General features: G+C 38.5%; 1 protein-coding gene across 2 annotated transcripts in view; it reads right to left on the reverse strand.

Annotated features, from left to right (window-relative positions):
- USP22 (ubiquitin specific peptidase 22) overlaps positions 1-14268 on the reverse strand; it is a 93226-nt gene that overhangs the window by 38555 nt on the left and 40403 nt on the right. Inside the window, exons 3-5 of one of the 2 annotated variants that reach the window (XM_062503471.1) lie at positions 11406-11519; positions 10806-10850; positions 6004-6105 (exon numbers count right to left, since the gene is read on the reverse strand). In XM_062503471.1, coding sequence (XP_062359455.1) covers positions 6004-6105; positions 10806-10850; positions 11406-11519 — 261 coding nt within the window. The remainder of the gene's footprint in view (positions 1-6003; positions 6106-10805; positions 10851-11405; positions 11520-14268) is intronic. The other variant, XM_062503472.1, reaches the window with a different exon arrangement.

Raw genomic sequence — 14268 nt, forward strand, 5'->3', positions numbered from 1 at the left:
TCAGCAAACATTTTACATTTGAAATCAGTGTCTCTGAAGGGAAAAAAAGGAAGGGCTTTTTTTGGTGCTTTTATCCAACTGGATTTAAACGATGAAGTTTCACCTGAAAAAAGTGCAGAGCACAGTTCAGAAAAATCAAATTGAAACACTGTCTGCAAACTAAAAATAATGTGTCTGGATCAGTAACAACCATGGATCTACATCTAAAAAGTCCAGAGCAGGAAAATCAGGTTTGAGTTAGAAATTTGGAATGTGATCCAAGCCCTGGATCAAGAACCTTGTCTTCTAAGGAATTTCCCATTGTGCTCCAGGCATCAGTGCAGACACACACAGGATATCTTCCTTTGTCTCCATCCCCCAAGAAGCCAACTAGAGTTACAAAATTCAAGTATTTTCTATGCAAGTAATAGGAATACCAATTTTCCAAGACAGGATAACAGAAAAACTCAACCCCAACTGCAATCTGCTGATTTCAAATACAAGTAGTTCTAACTTTGTACAGTCTGCAGGGGTTTTAGCTGATGTGAAATGAAAACATCAACAGGACAGTTCATACGCTGAGTGGCATCAACTCCTGATCTTCCTGAAAGGGGGTCTAAAATTCTAACAAATATTGAGGTAGAAAGATCAGAACCCCCCTCATTCTTCATTGGAGCTGGCCTGGTGGCAACAAGGCATTCTGAGGAAGTGCTGGTCAGTGAAATCTTCAGAGGCTGACTGATTTTTGTTAACATAAGTTTCTGAAACAAAAGTTTGTTCACTCCAAGCAGGAAAATGCTGCAGGGATTTCACTGATGTTCCTAATCCTACCCAGGAACAATTAAATCACAGGTAACTCAATCAACTGCTATGCAGATAAACCACACAGTGACATCACTGCAGTGATGTAAATTGCTTTCTGACACCAGCTTTGGAAAACCAGGTGACAAGTTCCCAGACAGTCAATACACAAAAAGGCAACTGAAGCATCCAATCTAGAATTCCTCCTCACAAAAGCAAAGAAAGCTTTTCTTTTATATTCATCAAGAGCTAAGCTTCGGAAGTCTGCAAGACTTTCTAAAAAGTACAGCTCTACAAACCTCAGACAGTAAATCACTACTTGTGTTTTAGAATTCTTAAAATATTCACGTCTCTCTAATTTTTCTTAGAATTCCCTGGGAGCTTTGAGAGGAGAGGGCTTTTAAAATTTAGTTTTAGGATCAGCTTTATCAATTTCAGACCTAAGAAATGTATTACACAACTGGGTCCAATGGCCAGACAGGCTAAACTTGAGATGAAGTGAAACAGGAACAGAAGGCTCTCCCTATTGATATGAAAGTATAATTTTTTTTTTAATTTTACCCATTCAACCTTTCAAGAAACAATTTTTCAAGAAAACCATTTTAATAATGAAGTTAATACAAATAAAGCCAAAGAGGAAACATTCACCTAAGTAGTCTTAAAGGTGGTTTTCCTTTCCTTCATCACATAGCAATCTAAAAGAATTTAACAATCAGAGATTTCTATTCAGGATGCACTTTGTGCAGTCATAACTTCAAATATTGAAGTATTACTGCTTACAAATCAGTAATTTAAATGTAAAGCCACAGCTAAAAACGTGGTGCTGTACCAAACTATATTTTTTCATTCCTCTTTTCCACTTGAGTTACCTTAAGTATCATCCAACAAGAAAAAAGCACACCTGAGCACTGGCACATTCACAAAAAAAAAAATCCAAGTACTAATGCAGCCTTCAACACTTCCAAGTTAAGAGAGGCAAAAATGCTTCTGGTAGCTTGTCTAGAGAACCAGAAATATTTTCCAGGTCACTGTTCTTCTTCCCTTGCCACCTTCACACCAGAGTCCTGCTGCAGTATTTATTGCACTCATGCTGCTCTTTGGCCCATCAGGCAGCTCAGCACTGCAGCTGCAAAACCCACCTGCTACTCCCAGGCAGTTTTGGTTTTGCCACCACTCCACCCCATCACTCCTGGTGAGAGGATTTGCTCAGTGTGCTGCAAAGGTTTGTCTCCCCTCTGCCTTTTTGCAACACTGCAAATGGGAATCCCGAGTGGCTCCTGCTAATTACCCATGTGCATTGGGAGTCTAATTCTTCCTATTGTTAAAACACCCATCTTTAGCCACAAAGTCACTTCATATGCTAATCAGAGAGCAGCTGATCCCAAGCTAGTATTTCATATACTCAGGAGAATGGATCTGCTGGGAGTATTAATGACAGCAGAGCAAGATGAGCTTGGAAAATAGTTCCCAAAAGATACTGTATTACTTCTAGTTCAACCCCCTAACAAATAATTTGCTTGTGAATGTGGAGCTTTGTCCCTTCCCTCCCTTGCAGAGGGAGGCCACTTTACAGACAAGAGGAGACTGAAAAAATTATTTTTTTTTTTTTTCCTTTTACAATGTTGGAATCTAATTTAATAGCTGTTAAGAAGTCTTACCCAATTTTTCCATGTAAAAGTTTTTGTGTTTATGGGATGCTTGAAACATCAGTTCCAACCCAAAATCAAGAGGAGCATTTCTGTGAATACTTAATAGTCCAGGACACTACTCAGTCCTGCTGCTGAGACCAACATAAAACAACTTGGGAAATTTCTACATGCCCCACAATATGCCATCCCTTCAGCCTGATCTGTGGAAAAAGCTGTGGCAACACAATGAAAAAAATCAGCATGCAAGTGTCTGAGGTGGAGCAAGGTCTGAGAATGTCTTGAGCTGACACTGCTTCCACAGAGCTCATTTATGGTCTGAGTGGACATGACATTCCTCCCGAATCTCCTGAAATACAGAAGCTCCATCAAAATGTCAACTCAGGACACCAGAACATGTAATGTCCCACATAAAATCCACACTGCCAGGATTTCTCATCATGGCTTTTTGCCTGTAAGACAACTCAACCTTTCCACTTGGTTAACACTGCGTTCCAAGTCACTTTGAAGGTGCTTATATGCTGGGAACAACCCTGTACATCCCAAAAGACAGGAATCAGCACAGTTTCCACAGCCTGCAGCAGTGCCCACTGTGAGTTCCCATATCAAGAGCAATTTGCTCAATGGCAAAATAGACATTCAAGTCAAGTTACCTGCACTGTCTTCTTACTAGCTGGAAAATGTATCTATGAGATGGAAACACAGAGCATTTTAAAGAGAACCAAGGAAATTTTATGGATTTCTGTGAAGTTTTTTTCCTTATTTTTCTGAGGATGTGAACAAGAAGTTCCTCCTTCAGTGGGTTTCAAATTGTCATTCAAGTAGAAAATTCAAAAGCTGTGAGTTTTGCACATCATTTCCTCTAGTGAACTACCAGTTCAAGTCTCCATTATAAGATATTCATCTCGTGTCTGAGTATTCTTCAGTTTTAATTCATGGTGCTGATCAAAGACAAAAGACCCTGCAGCTGTACAAAAGTTCAAACAGCTCAAAAAGCAGCAGACACATCCAGCTGTTTCGAAAAGCACCGTGAGATTGCTACAAATCTTGGATAAAAAAATTCCCTTCACCTAGCCACAATGTTCAGCCATAGAGTAAACATCCACCTAAATGAGTGTCATGCATGTAATACAGATGTGACAGGCAACTGCAGCAAACATACTGTACCACCTAAGTGTGTTTTAGATACAAAGAACATCAAGTTTAATGTCTTTTATTGTCAGGGCTCAAAATCATATGCAAATCCTTCACATACAAGTTATGTACATCCTTTCAAGGCCACACCTGTCCAGGTTTCAGTCTGCTGTCCCATGTATTTTAGTTGTAACACTGATACACTTGTCTTACACAAATGCTGAAACTAAGTGTTGGCACAACCAGCATTCCATGTCATGGCAGAGCAGTGAAACGTTCCGTACCCAGGTGATGTCCATGGATCTCTGGGGGTAGGATAGAAAGCCACAAACCTCCCCCTAGCCTTCCTCTTAAAGCAGCTTTGAAAAGAGCATTTTATGCATAGAAGGCAGCTGGTTATGTTTTAACAGACTCTTGTGTAAACAGAAGTGCTCAACAGATGTGCAGTGTCTATCAGAGATGGTTATCAGCATCATTTTCATTTCCAGAACCAATAAAACTGGACATCATGCCTATTCTCTGAGCCATTTACCTACCTCAGAAGATAAACTGGATTGACTAATATCTGCTATAGGGTTGGTAAAACACCTGATGTCAAAAGAATTGAGTATTAGAAAAAGAGAGGAATGAGAATGTCCAGCTACTGCAGCATTTCAGTGTGCAAATAGGCTCTTCACTGATCTGAAACTGCAAACAGACAAGTCAAAGTGAGGAGAGGGAAGGCAGAAAGACTCTGAAGCAGATTTATATTTAGCAGAAGGTTAGGTGAAGAGAAAAGGCTCAAGGACAATGGCAGGTCTTTTCTTCCTTGAGCTAAACCCCCAATGCATTTTTGTGAAAGAAAGCAAGTCTTCTGCTTTTAACTGCAGCCCAAAACTGCATTATGTCTCCTGGGTGCTTTGATTTTTTTTTTTCTTTCCTTTCTATATCTCAGCACAGAGGCAGCTCCAGGGCTCTGTAGGAGAAACTCTTAAAAGCAGGCCTGCAGAAGTGAAGAGATCAGTCATTCCCTTGCACCCGTGTTCCTCGAGCTCCCCCGCTCAGGCAGCCACGGATGAGATTTCACACAACCAGACGTGGCCTTTTTGAACAGCCTGAAAGATTTAAAATCCTCCAAGAGCAAGCAGAGCATTCCTTCTGATTGGAAAAAGAAACATGGAAATGTGCTTCAATTCTTCACGAAGGTCATGGTAACCTTCAAAATTCTAATCAAACTTCTTCCCCCTCCCCAGCTCTATTATCTTTAGTAATTTGTAATGTTCTTTACAAAATATACTGGAGTTTCTCAGAACACAAATCCCAATGTGAACATGATGCAAGCAATCCTTGCTTAGTTATTTTTTCCTAGGCTGCTTGAAATTTCCAATGTCCAGATGTTTTTCCAACTGTCTTTCCTGTCCCACGACTGCAAAAACATAGGTCCTTTCTTTAGAATTACCATTTTATATACATTTTCAACTTACTCTGTGCTTCTCAGGCCATTTTTTTCCAAATAAATATACACATACTTTGGATTAAATTACTTCCTGTATTAGAAACATGACATTAGAAAGCATGTTCAGTGCATTTGGACAAATGCAAACGTGCTGAAAGCGTGACATGTTCCATGAAACAGTACAGAGTTTTAAATTTGTGGAAAAAAACTCCAATGGTTTCCTACTTGCACTGTCTATGGCTACACCACCAACCTTTAACCATTATTTCCAACCTTCACCATTAAAATGTTACTGTGCATTTAGCAGTGTAGGAAAATGCCTGGTAATCTTAATTAGTTTATCAGGGAGCTAATTGTAAGCCCCTGCTACCCCAACCTAAATCAGCAGGGAAAAAATTAGAAGAACTGTAAATTTTTATCACCTTTACCCAAATACTGACCAGCCAGAAGCAGACACACACATTTCAGAGAATTCTTTGCTCCAGACCAGTGAGCTCTTAAGCATTAAACCTTTTGAGATGCATTTCAAACCTGCTATTTGACACCACTGGAGAAATGAAAAATCACTTTTCAGAGCTCACATGAAATTGAAGAGATCACATTTAGAGTGTAAAACATGAAGCAGGAATGGGCTGCTTCTGCTAAACCAGATTTACCAATAGACTGCTTTGGTTCAGGATACACCAACTACAGGATTTCCCTTCACATCCCTGCACGGGATCTCCGATGAAGGCTGAATTGAGATATTATCAATGACTTCTCATTACAAGCATATTGTCAAAAAAAGGATTGTGTTTTGTAGCTGTTACACAGCTCAATCATCAGCAGTATTTGAAGTGCAAGAGCAGATATCCTTCCACAGCAAGAAAAAGGCAGTGTAAAATAAACTGATTTTGTTATTCTAAAGCTTACAGAACTCTGCTACAATTAACAACAGGAAAACAACACAGAATTTTGAACATACAAGTCAGTGACAATTTGGCTCCAGAAAGGATTTCTGGAACTCACCTATGGTGCAGTTTGTGGTTATTTTTCTTCGCTTGGGGTTGTGTCGTAGCAATTCTAATTCTCTCTTGGTCGGCTCCCATGTTGAATACTTCTCTCCAATGCCTAAGCAGACGAAAACAAAGTTTCAGGAAGTTCTTTAGTAAAAGGATTAAAAATTCTGTTCCGTTCAAAACTTTCAACATGCTGTCCATTAGGTTAGATTCAATTTATGCACAGCTTTAGGACACTGATTGCTTTTTTACCCTTTCTCAAAAAATATGGTTCAGAAATGTATTGTCAAATTTTCCAATAAGGAAGAACTAATATAAGAAAAGAAAGGTACTTCTTTACTTATAAAGAACATCTAGGCCACTAAACTCTCCATTATTGGATGACAACCCTCCTTTCAGCTAAAAAAAGGAATTCCAGCACAAGAATAAACTTGCTATTACTCAAAAATAAGTTTCTTTGTGCTTAGAGGAGGTCAAATAAAAACAGCATTGATGAGCTTGACAAGTTATTAAATAAATCTAAATGGATCCAGCTTAATGGACAGATAATCTTTAGAGAACAGCAGAATTTAATAATTCAATATACTAAACAGTTACTACATATCTTAGGATATGCCATTACATAGAATGTAATGACCTTTCCTTGTACCATTAATGCAGGAATAGACAAGTTTTAATTTTTGACATTCACTTTATTGATATATCTAATGTTACCTAAAAATGAAATTAGTGGTAGGTTTAAACACCACCCTCCCTCCACCAAGCAGCCAAAACTCTCCACATATTAAACTACCCTTTCTCATCAGCTAAAATCTGTCATTATTCTCTTTGAAGACAAACACTGCATTTCCAGTAGATTTCTTTTGCTCAAAGGGAAGTGCAGCAGAAATGAGCCAGGTCAGTAGTATGGAGACCAGATTTGAAATCAGCAGAGCTGTGTTCAGTGTAAACCTGATACAAGAAAAACACAACAGTGAAGACTCACGTGCTGACCAGCTCAATACTGCTGCAGCTTTCTATGTAGCACAGAAATTGCTGTGCAAGGTCAATTATTGTGAGTCACAAAGGCATTTCGGCATTAAAAATAAAGAGTTATAAGATGGCAAGCAGTCTATTCTAAAACTGAGAATTAAAGTCAATTAATAGTTATTTTTCACAGAATGCATGGAGCAGAAGCAACACTTTGCTATAGAAAATAAATTATAGATCATACATATGAAAAGGATAGTAGAAAAATATAGCTGGAGGCTTACACATTCTGCATAATATACATTAAATTTTAATAGCTCTTTGATCTTCGTTTTCAGAAATAGCTATGCTTGTCAGAAGCTACCCTCCCAAAATGTTCAATTCAGTTACTACTGACCCTACAGGTTCTAGTAATAGAAGGTCTCATTTTTCAGTTCTCAAGGTCTAGAGAATTCTTATTTACACAAATATACCCATCTCTCACTTTATCTGATTCAACAACAGATTATGCAAGGAGCTTAAGGAACAATACCAGAATCCCCTTCCTTTATCCAAGGTTCAGCATCAAGCTACACACTCAAGAAAACAGAAAAGGCAGGGAATGACTGAGACTGATGAGATAACACAGCTGCAATGCTTTGGACACACTGCACGAGGGCAGAGACCCTTTGGAGATACACAGATGGACACTTCACAGAGGATGGAACATTGGCTTCCAACAGGTTTGGCATTGGATGTCTGTCCAGCAACCCTGGTCATGTTTGTAATGTTCCCTTAGGAATTTATATAAATTCACTGGTAACACCGTGTTAGTTGCAGCAATTGCACTGTGCAGCTGTAAATTCCTGTGTTTGGCTTCACTTCAGCTACAACATGGCCAAAACACAGTCAGTCAAGTGTGATGAACCCTCTTAGTAATTTAAATAATAGCCCCTTGGATATGTTTAAATCCTGGTTTAAGTCAAACACAACAAAATTCATACCTTGAAACACATGTGTACTTTAGGCATGCAATAGCTCCACGTATATCAGCAGCACTATTCATATATATTTATATAGATCTATATATAATTATATAGTTTAAATGCTGTAGAGGATGGGGACCAAAGCATGTCACAAGAGCAACTCTAAGTAAGGTTAAACATGACAGACTGGATTATGTTTAAGGATTCTGGGTGAACCAAATATTTGTTCAATTAAAAAGAAATGAAAGGAAACAGAAAAATCATGTGCAATTAATGCCACAAACAGAACAAACCAGACAGAAAATGTTGTTGCAGAAGCCTTTCATTAGAGAGAACACAAGTTCAGTCAGACACAGAAATTAAAACGTGTTCTGTTCCAGCTATATAACTTAGCAGGAGTGCTGAGGTTATATTACTCTTGAAAATTTGGAAAAAGCAGAGCCATTTTTTAGGAATGGTTTGATGTTTAAAAACTAAAAACAACAACAAAAAACAACTGAAAGACAAAGAAGGAAAGAGGTTTAATAACACTCACAAGCATGCCAAAAACTCCAATATAAACTACCTTAAACAAAGATTTGCAAACCATGCACAGGTCACCATTTAAATTAAAGGAAAATAGTGTTAGAAAAGTGCAAATTAGTAATTTTTAAAATGCTGCTATAAAATAGCCAGAGATTCAAGTCACCATGTGAAATCTCTATCTAAGAAATTATTTTATTGGATGAAATGCTCAAATTGGCATTTCCCAGAAAATTCATCATTTAAGGCATAGGGATGAGTGAAGGAAAAGACAATGAAGGCTCTAGTTTACAGAAGTCACAATTTTTCAATCATTGTTTACTTTGCTAAACTTCAGCAAATTTCAATTTTTCCCCTCCCAAAAATTCAGACATTAATTAGAATGAAGGGCTCTGTGTATTCTCACCTCCCCTGTTATTAATATTCAATATCAAAGGAAAAAACAGTGGCCAAGTTGCAACTTGTTCAGAGTTACATCAGATAACCCTGAACTACAGCTGGACTGGGGAACTCAGCACACCACTGGGAATTAATACTACAGGAGTATGAAATGAATCTCATGATATTTGGGGGTTTTCTTAAAGCCTTTTTTTCTCCAGGCATCATGTTGTTATGTGAACTTCTGATAAAGTATGAACTAACACCCTTCAAACACTGTGGAGAGAAATTTGAAAATACACTGCATTTACCCTTCAGTTTTTAAGCCCATCAGTTTCTGCAGACTGGATTCACTTCTGAAGTTCTTTAAGTTGGCAATGAGATCTGAGGTAAATGAACTCTGTGGTAGCAATATAAACCCAAGACACTGAGTCTGGGGTTTGTGCTCCTCTTGACATTCAGTTTGGAGCAAGAAGGGATCTTTCAGGTAACAAGAGGGAGCACATGGATTGGAACAACAGAGAGAGAGTGAAAAAAACAGACATAGTTCTCCATTATTTCTCCCATGTACATTTCTCATGCCTTAGATAAATTTTTGAGGAAGCACATGGCTTCATAACAAAAAAACATAAAAAGAACCTATGCCATGACTTTAAAGAAAAAAAAAAAGTCTACATTATAGACTCCAGTAATTTAGTGTTGCTGTCTATTCCTTGATTTTCTGTCTTCACTGGCCACAACAGATTAGTTCTCCAGGGACAGAAGATGCAATGTGCATATTCATACAGATATGCATTTGTGTATATATATTTAATGTGCCATTCATTAGTCAGTTAATCAGTACAGAGGCTTCCTGCCTGGCAGATCCTCTGGGTGATTCTTCAACTTCCTCTGCACAACTCTGTGGTCCAAGATGACCAGAGCAACTATCTTGTAGCTGCAATTCCCTGGGATACAAACTACAGCAAGCTGATGTCCAGGGCAGGACACAGTGGCTGCATCTCGGTCCACAAGGTACAAATGTATCAATTGGTAAGGACAACGTAACTAAGAAATTACTTTTTAAATCTGCAAATTTATAACTAAGGGGAGGTTTATAATTGGGGGAGGTTTCCTCTTCTACACCATAACGAAGATCTGTTATGTTGTTACAGCTGATTAATTTGGTGCCCTGAACATAGATTGAAGGAGTTTCCAGAATAGGTGCAGAGCTTGAATGAAAGGTTTTTAAACATATTCCCATTTTTCTTGCTTTGAAAACCAGTGCTTTGTGCAGAAATATTTTAAGGTGTACCTCCTTGTTCTAAGACTCACTATCCTTCTTTCCTCTGACTCCCTTCCCTCAAACAGGGAACAAGCAGGAAGCAGACTGGGATCTGTAGTAGGAACCAAGTGAAGGCAGCTATCTTTTGAGCCAGCAGAAAAGCTCTTGTTAATACGATGTTAGCTGCTATTTTTAAAATTGGAAATGAGGTTAAGAATGGTTTGAAGTCATATCAGCCCTGACTAAGGCTGTCACATTGAAACAGGATGCCATGGATTCCAGAAGAGACATTACTAGACAGAAGTCATCTGTCTTCAAATACAGACTTCCCCACTTTAAGAAAACATACCCCCCAGAGGACACTGGAAATGGAAGATGACAAGCTTTTAAAACTGATGCTTACAAACTACTCAGTTTAGAATAAATGATATTTCCTTTCCAAATAAAAAAAGAAAAAGAAAAACAAAAACAACAAAACCCACAAAAACAACAAAAAAATTAGAAAAGGTTTGTTTTGGAGGAATTCTATCAAGGAAAGGGTATATGAAATCAAGTCTGCTGCATTTATTCAATCATTGGAACATATCCAAACAAGAGGAAAATGATTTGCACAATAAAACTGGCATTCTTAACTGTGATTCATGTCTAAAATGGCAGGATAATCAGCAAAGGGACGCTTGTTAGTGAGGTGCGTCGCCAGCCCACGCCTCTTACCTGTCATTGTACACTGGTAGTGAGAAACCACTGTTGGGGTGAAGGCTAAAAAAGAAAAAATTAGGGAAAGCAAACTGAATAAAACAAATGTGTGTACATATATTTGTGTGTAAATATTTCTACATAGATACTGTGCGTGTACCATGAAAGCACAGGTGTGTAAGTAAGCTGGCATGATCTATTTAAAAAAAAAAAAAAGTTAAAAACAAAAAAATCACACACAAAGGTGGCACTTCACGTGAGGGGAACAGATTCATTGCCTGTACCACGTAAATAAGCCTAAAGGAGCAGACTGTTACATTTTCTACCTAATACAGATCTAACTTTTGATATTAGGCAAGTTTTGTAGGATTAATGTTAGATATTTCTATATTTTTTTGCAATTAAAAATAAAATACTTTTGCTACAATTAGGTGTGGCGCACGTGTTAAATTCAGTCTGACTCCTGGAAAGCAAGAACTAACATCTCTCTCCCATGGCCTGCACTACTCTCTCTAAAGAGCTCTTTCTTCCCCTTAGTGGCTTTTTTGCCACTGAACAAATGGGAGGGACAGGTATGATTAAAAACAGAAACAAGAAATTCAGGCAGGAAAACCAAACCTTGTATTTTCCAAGCTTTTCGTTGTTCTTCTTTGGCAATTTGTTCCATGTCTTTGTCGTATATGTAATCTTGACACATAAAGCAGTATATACCCCCATACAAAAGGTCTATGGCTGCAAAACAGAAGGGAAGTTGGGGAGGAGGAAAAAAGATGTGAGTTCATAAACCAGAAGGCATTTTAAAGCAGGCTTCCAAGTCAGGCACTCCGTCTTCCAAGCAGTCCACAAAAGAAGAAAAATCTGTACCTTAGAATCTGGAAGGGGGAAAGAAAAAAAAATAAAAAAACTGCAGACATTTTTCCAGTTTCAGCATGAGTTATTCAGTTGCTTCTGGCACAGAAAGAAAACTGTGCAGGACAACAAAGAATCAGCTGCCCTCAAGCTGTTTGTAATCCACGATTTACCTTTCAGACACCTCAGTTATCCAGAGGCATCAGGACAGTGACTGACTACAACACACACAGAACCAGCCCTGTAAGAGTTTATATACGAGTTTGAACTGTCTTTTCCTAAGACTTCAGCAATTTTTCTTCAAGGCCATTAAAATAATTGGAAAGCACCTAGTTAAAATCCAAATGAAGGCTAAAACAGAAGACAGCACTGCAAATTCAAAGCTATTTCTCCAGGGGAAAAGTTTTCCAGGGTAGTTTATTCCACAGATTACTTCTGTCTCTATCTTTCATTTCACACACCCTTTCAGAACAAACAAATGAACACTGACCAACCTTAAAAATATTTTTCTTGCACAACCTTAAACAAAAGAAAGCCAAGAAACAAAAACTTACTCCAACTTTTTCAGTGGAGAAAGTGCAGAGTCATCATATTAAACTGCTGATTTTCAGTATATAGATATGAAAAAAGTCAGAATCACAGAAAAGTTAAAAATCAGTGGGCACTAACCAATCTTACTAAAACACAATCTGCACCAGCAAACAGCTAAGAAACACATCACCCTTCTCCCTCAAGTGTTGAGCTTTCATTTATTTTGCTTTTCAGTTCCTTTTACTTACAGGCAACTAGCATTATTAGAATAGTCTTACTGCAGTGGAAACTTGTTTTAAACACAGGAAGCCATTACCACATTAGGTGGCCTGCAAAGGAACAGCACTGCATTACTGTGAAGGGCTCAGTAAGCCAAAGCACATGCCATGCAGCAGGAATTCTGCCATGGATCTCAGCAGGCAAACACAGGTGAAGTCTCTGTGCTGCCCTCTTAGTGGGGCAGTGTTTGTGGTGAGTTTTTTTGGTTAAGTTCCTTTCTAACCCCATCTCCTCCATCCTTCACAGCCTCTACTCCCTCACAACCTGCTGTCTCTCTCCTTTAGTCCACTGCAAGCTGGTTTTTTTTCTTCCTTCTCTTTTAAAATCCCTTTTTCAATGATTATGTCAATTGTTTGTTACTTCCCCTATCATTCAATAAACCCTATTACTTTGAACAGTTTTTTTATCTTGCTGATGTGCTCCATTCTTCTGTTTTGCCTGTCTGGACCACACTCAGTTTGTAAAAGAGGACAAGGACTGTGTTACCCCATGTAAAGTCACAAACTCAAGATTTTCATTACCTTGTGCAATGTCCCAACATCAGAATATTTCACCCTGATGCTCAGAGGACTGAATAAACTCCTTTAGCAGAATATCCCAAAAGGAGACAAGACTCTGAGCTGTGGTGGAAGATCAGTAATAAAACACTATGCAGCTGGGGGGATGGTATATCACAACTTACAGAGTGTTAGAGCTCTGCACTATTTACTCCATTACTTACTGCGCTACCAATTCTGCACAGTTTTCTATAAAAAAGCTGTTGAAAATCCAAAGTATTGGTCTTAAAACACAAACTCAAATATTGTTCTGCATGTACTTTTAAAACATCCGATCAACAGATCCACAAATAATAGAACATGGCTAGCAGAATATTGAATAAATAGGTCTCTGTGAGCTCTAACAGTGACAATTTACCATCAGAATGTGTAGGCACAGATGTGCTCAGAGGATTCCTTACTTTTGCTTTCTTGCTGGATTTCCAAGCCTGAGCAATGAAATAGAGATGTCAAGATTTAAACCAACAAGACATCACCTTCCACAAACCACTTGTTCAGAGCAGAAGGAATTTCTGCTGTAAAGGATCAGAAAGTTTCAAAGAAACACCAGCAGAGTTAAAGCCATAACTGTACAGCACCTGATTAAGGACTCTTGAGGAAATATCCTCTCTCCAGCACACTTATGGGAACAATACAGTTGTACATTTGCCAACACTTCCAATGTCTTTTTAATGACTGCAAGGGGTTTTAGACAAATTACCTCAAGCACCAGTGACAAGGCAGCCACACAGGGCTGGCCACAGCACGGAGGAAGGGCAGGAGATTCTCACAGAGCCAGAACATGGCTGCTCAGAAAAAGAGTCAACTAGGAAAGTTTGGAAATTACTTGTTTCAAGTTAATGTAATTTGATTTTTTCCCTTGAAATACACTTAAAATTTCTCATGCAGGTTGTCTTGAGGTGAAGAAGAACAGCGGAACCACTGAAGGGATTGTTGTACTGACAGAAACTCCTCACTCTTCCCAAGCAAGCAATTCTTTAGCACTGACTGAAGTTACACCACACCCAAAGGACAAAGTCCCCACAAAACTTTCTCCCTCAAAGGACTGGGGGGAATGAAACAAATTTAATCTCATTATTAGGCTGAACTTTTTTTTGTTTTAAACTGAAGTGCCACGAAGCTCTAACCCAAACTGAAACACTTGGCCAGGAAATTCTGCAAAAACACGACAGTAAAGCATGAGAATGCACACGTAGCAAATTCCACCACTGCTATTTGTGTAGATATTTTGGATCACAAAACTAAGAAAAAGGTCTCATATTCAA

This window comes from Cinclus cinclus, chromosome 16, assembly GCF_963662255.1.
Source record: "Cinclus cinclus chromosome 16, bCinCin1.1, whole genome shotgun sequence".
In the NCBI taxonomy this organism is placed as follows: Eukaryota; Metazoa; Chordata; class Aves; order Passeriformes; family Cinclidae; genus Cinclus; species Cinclus cinclus.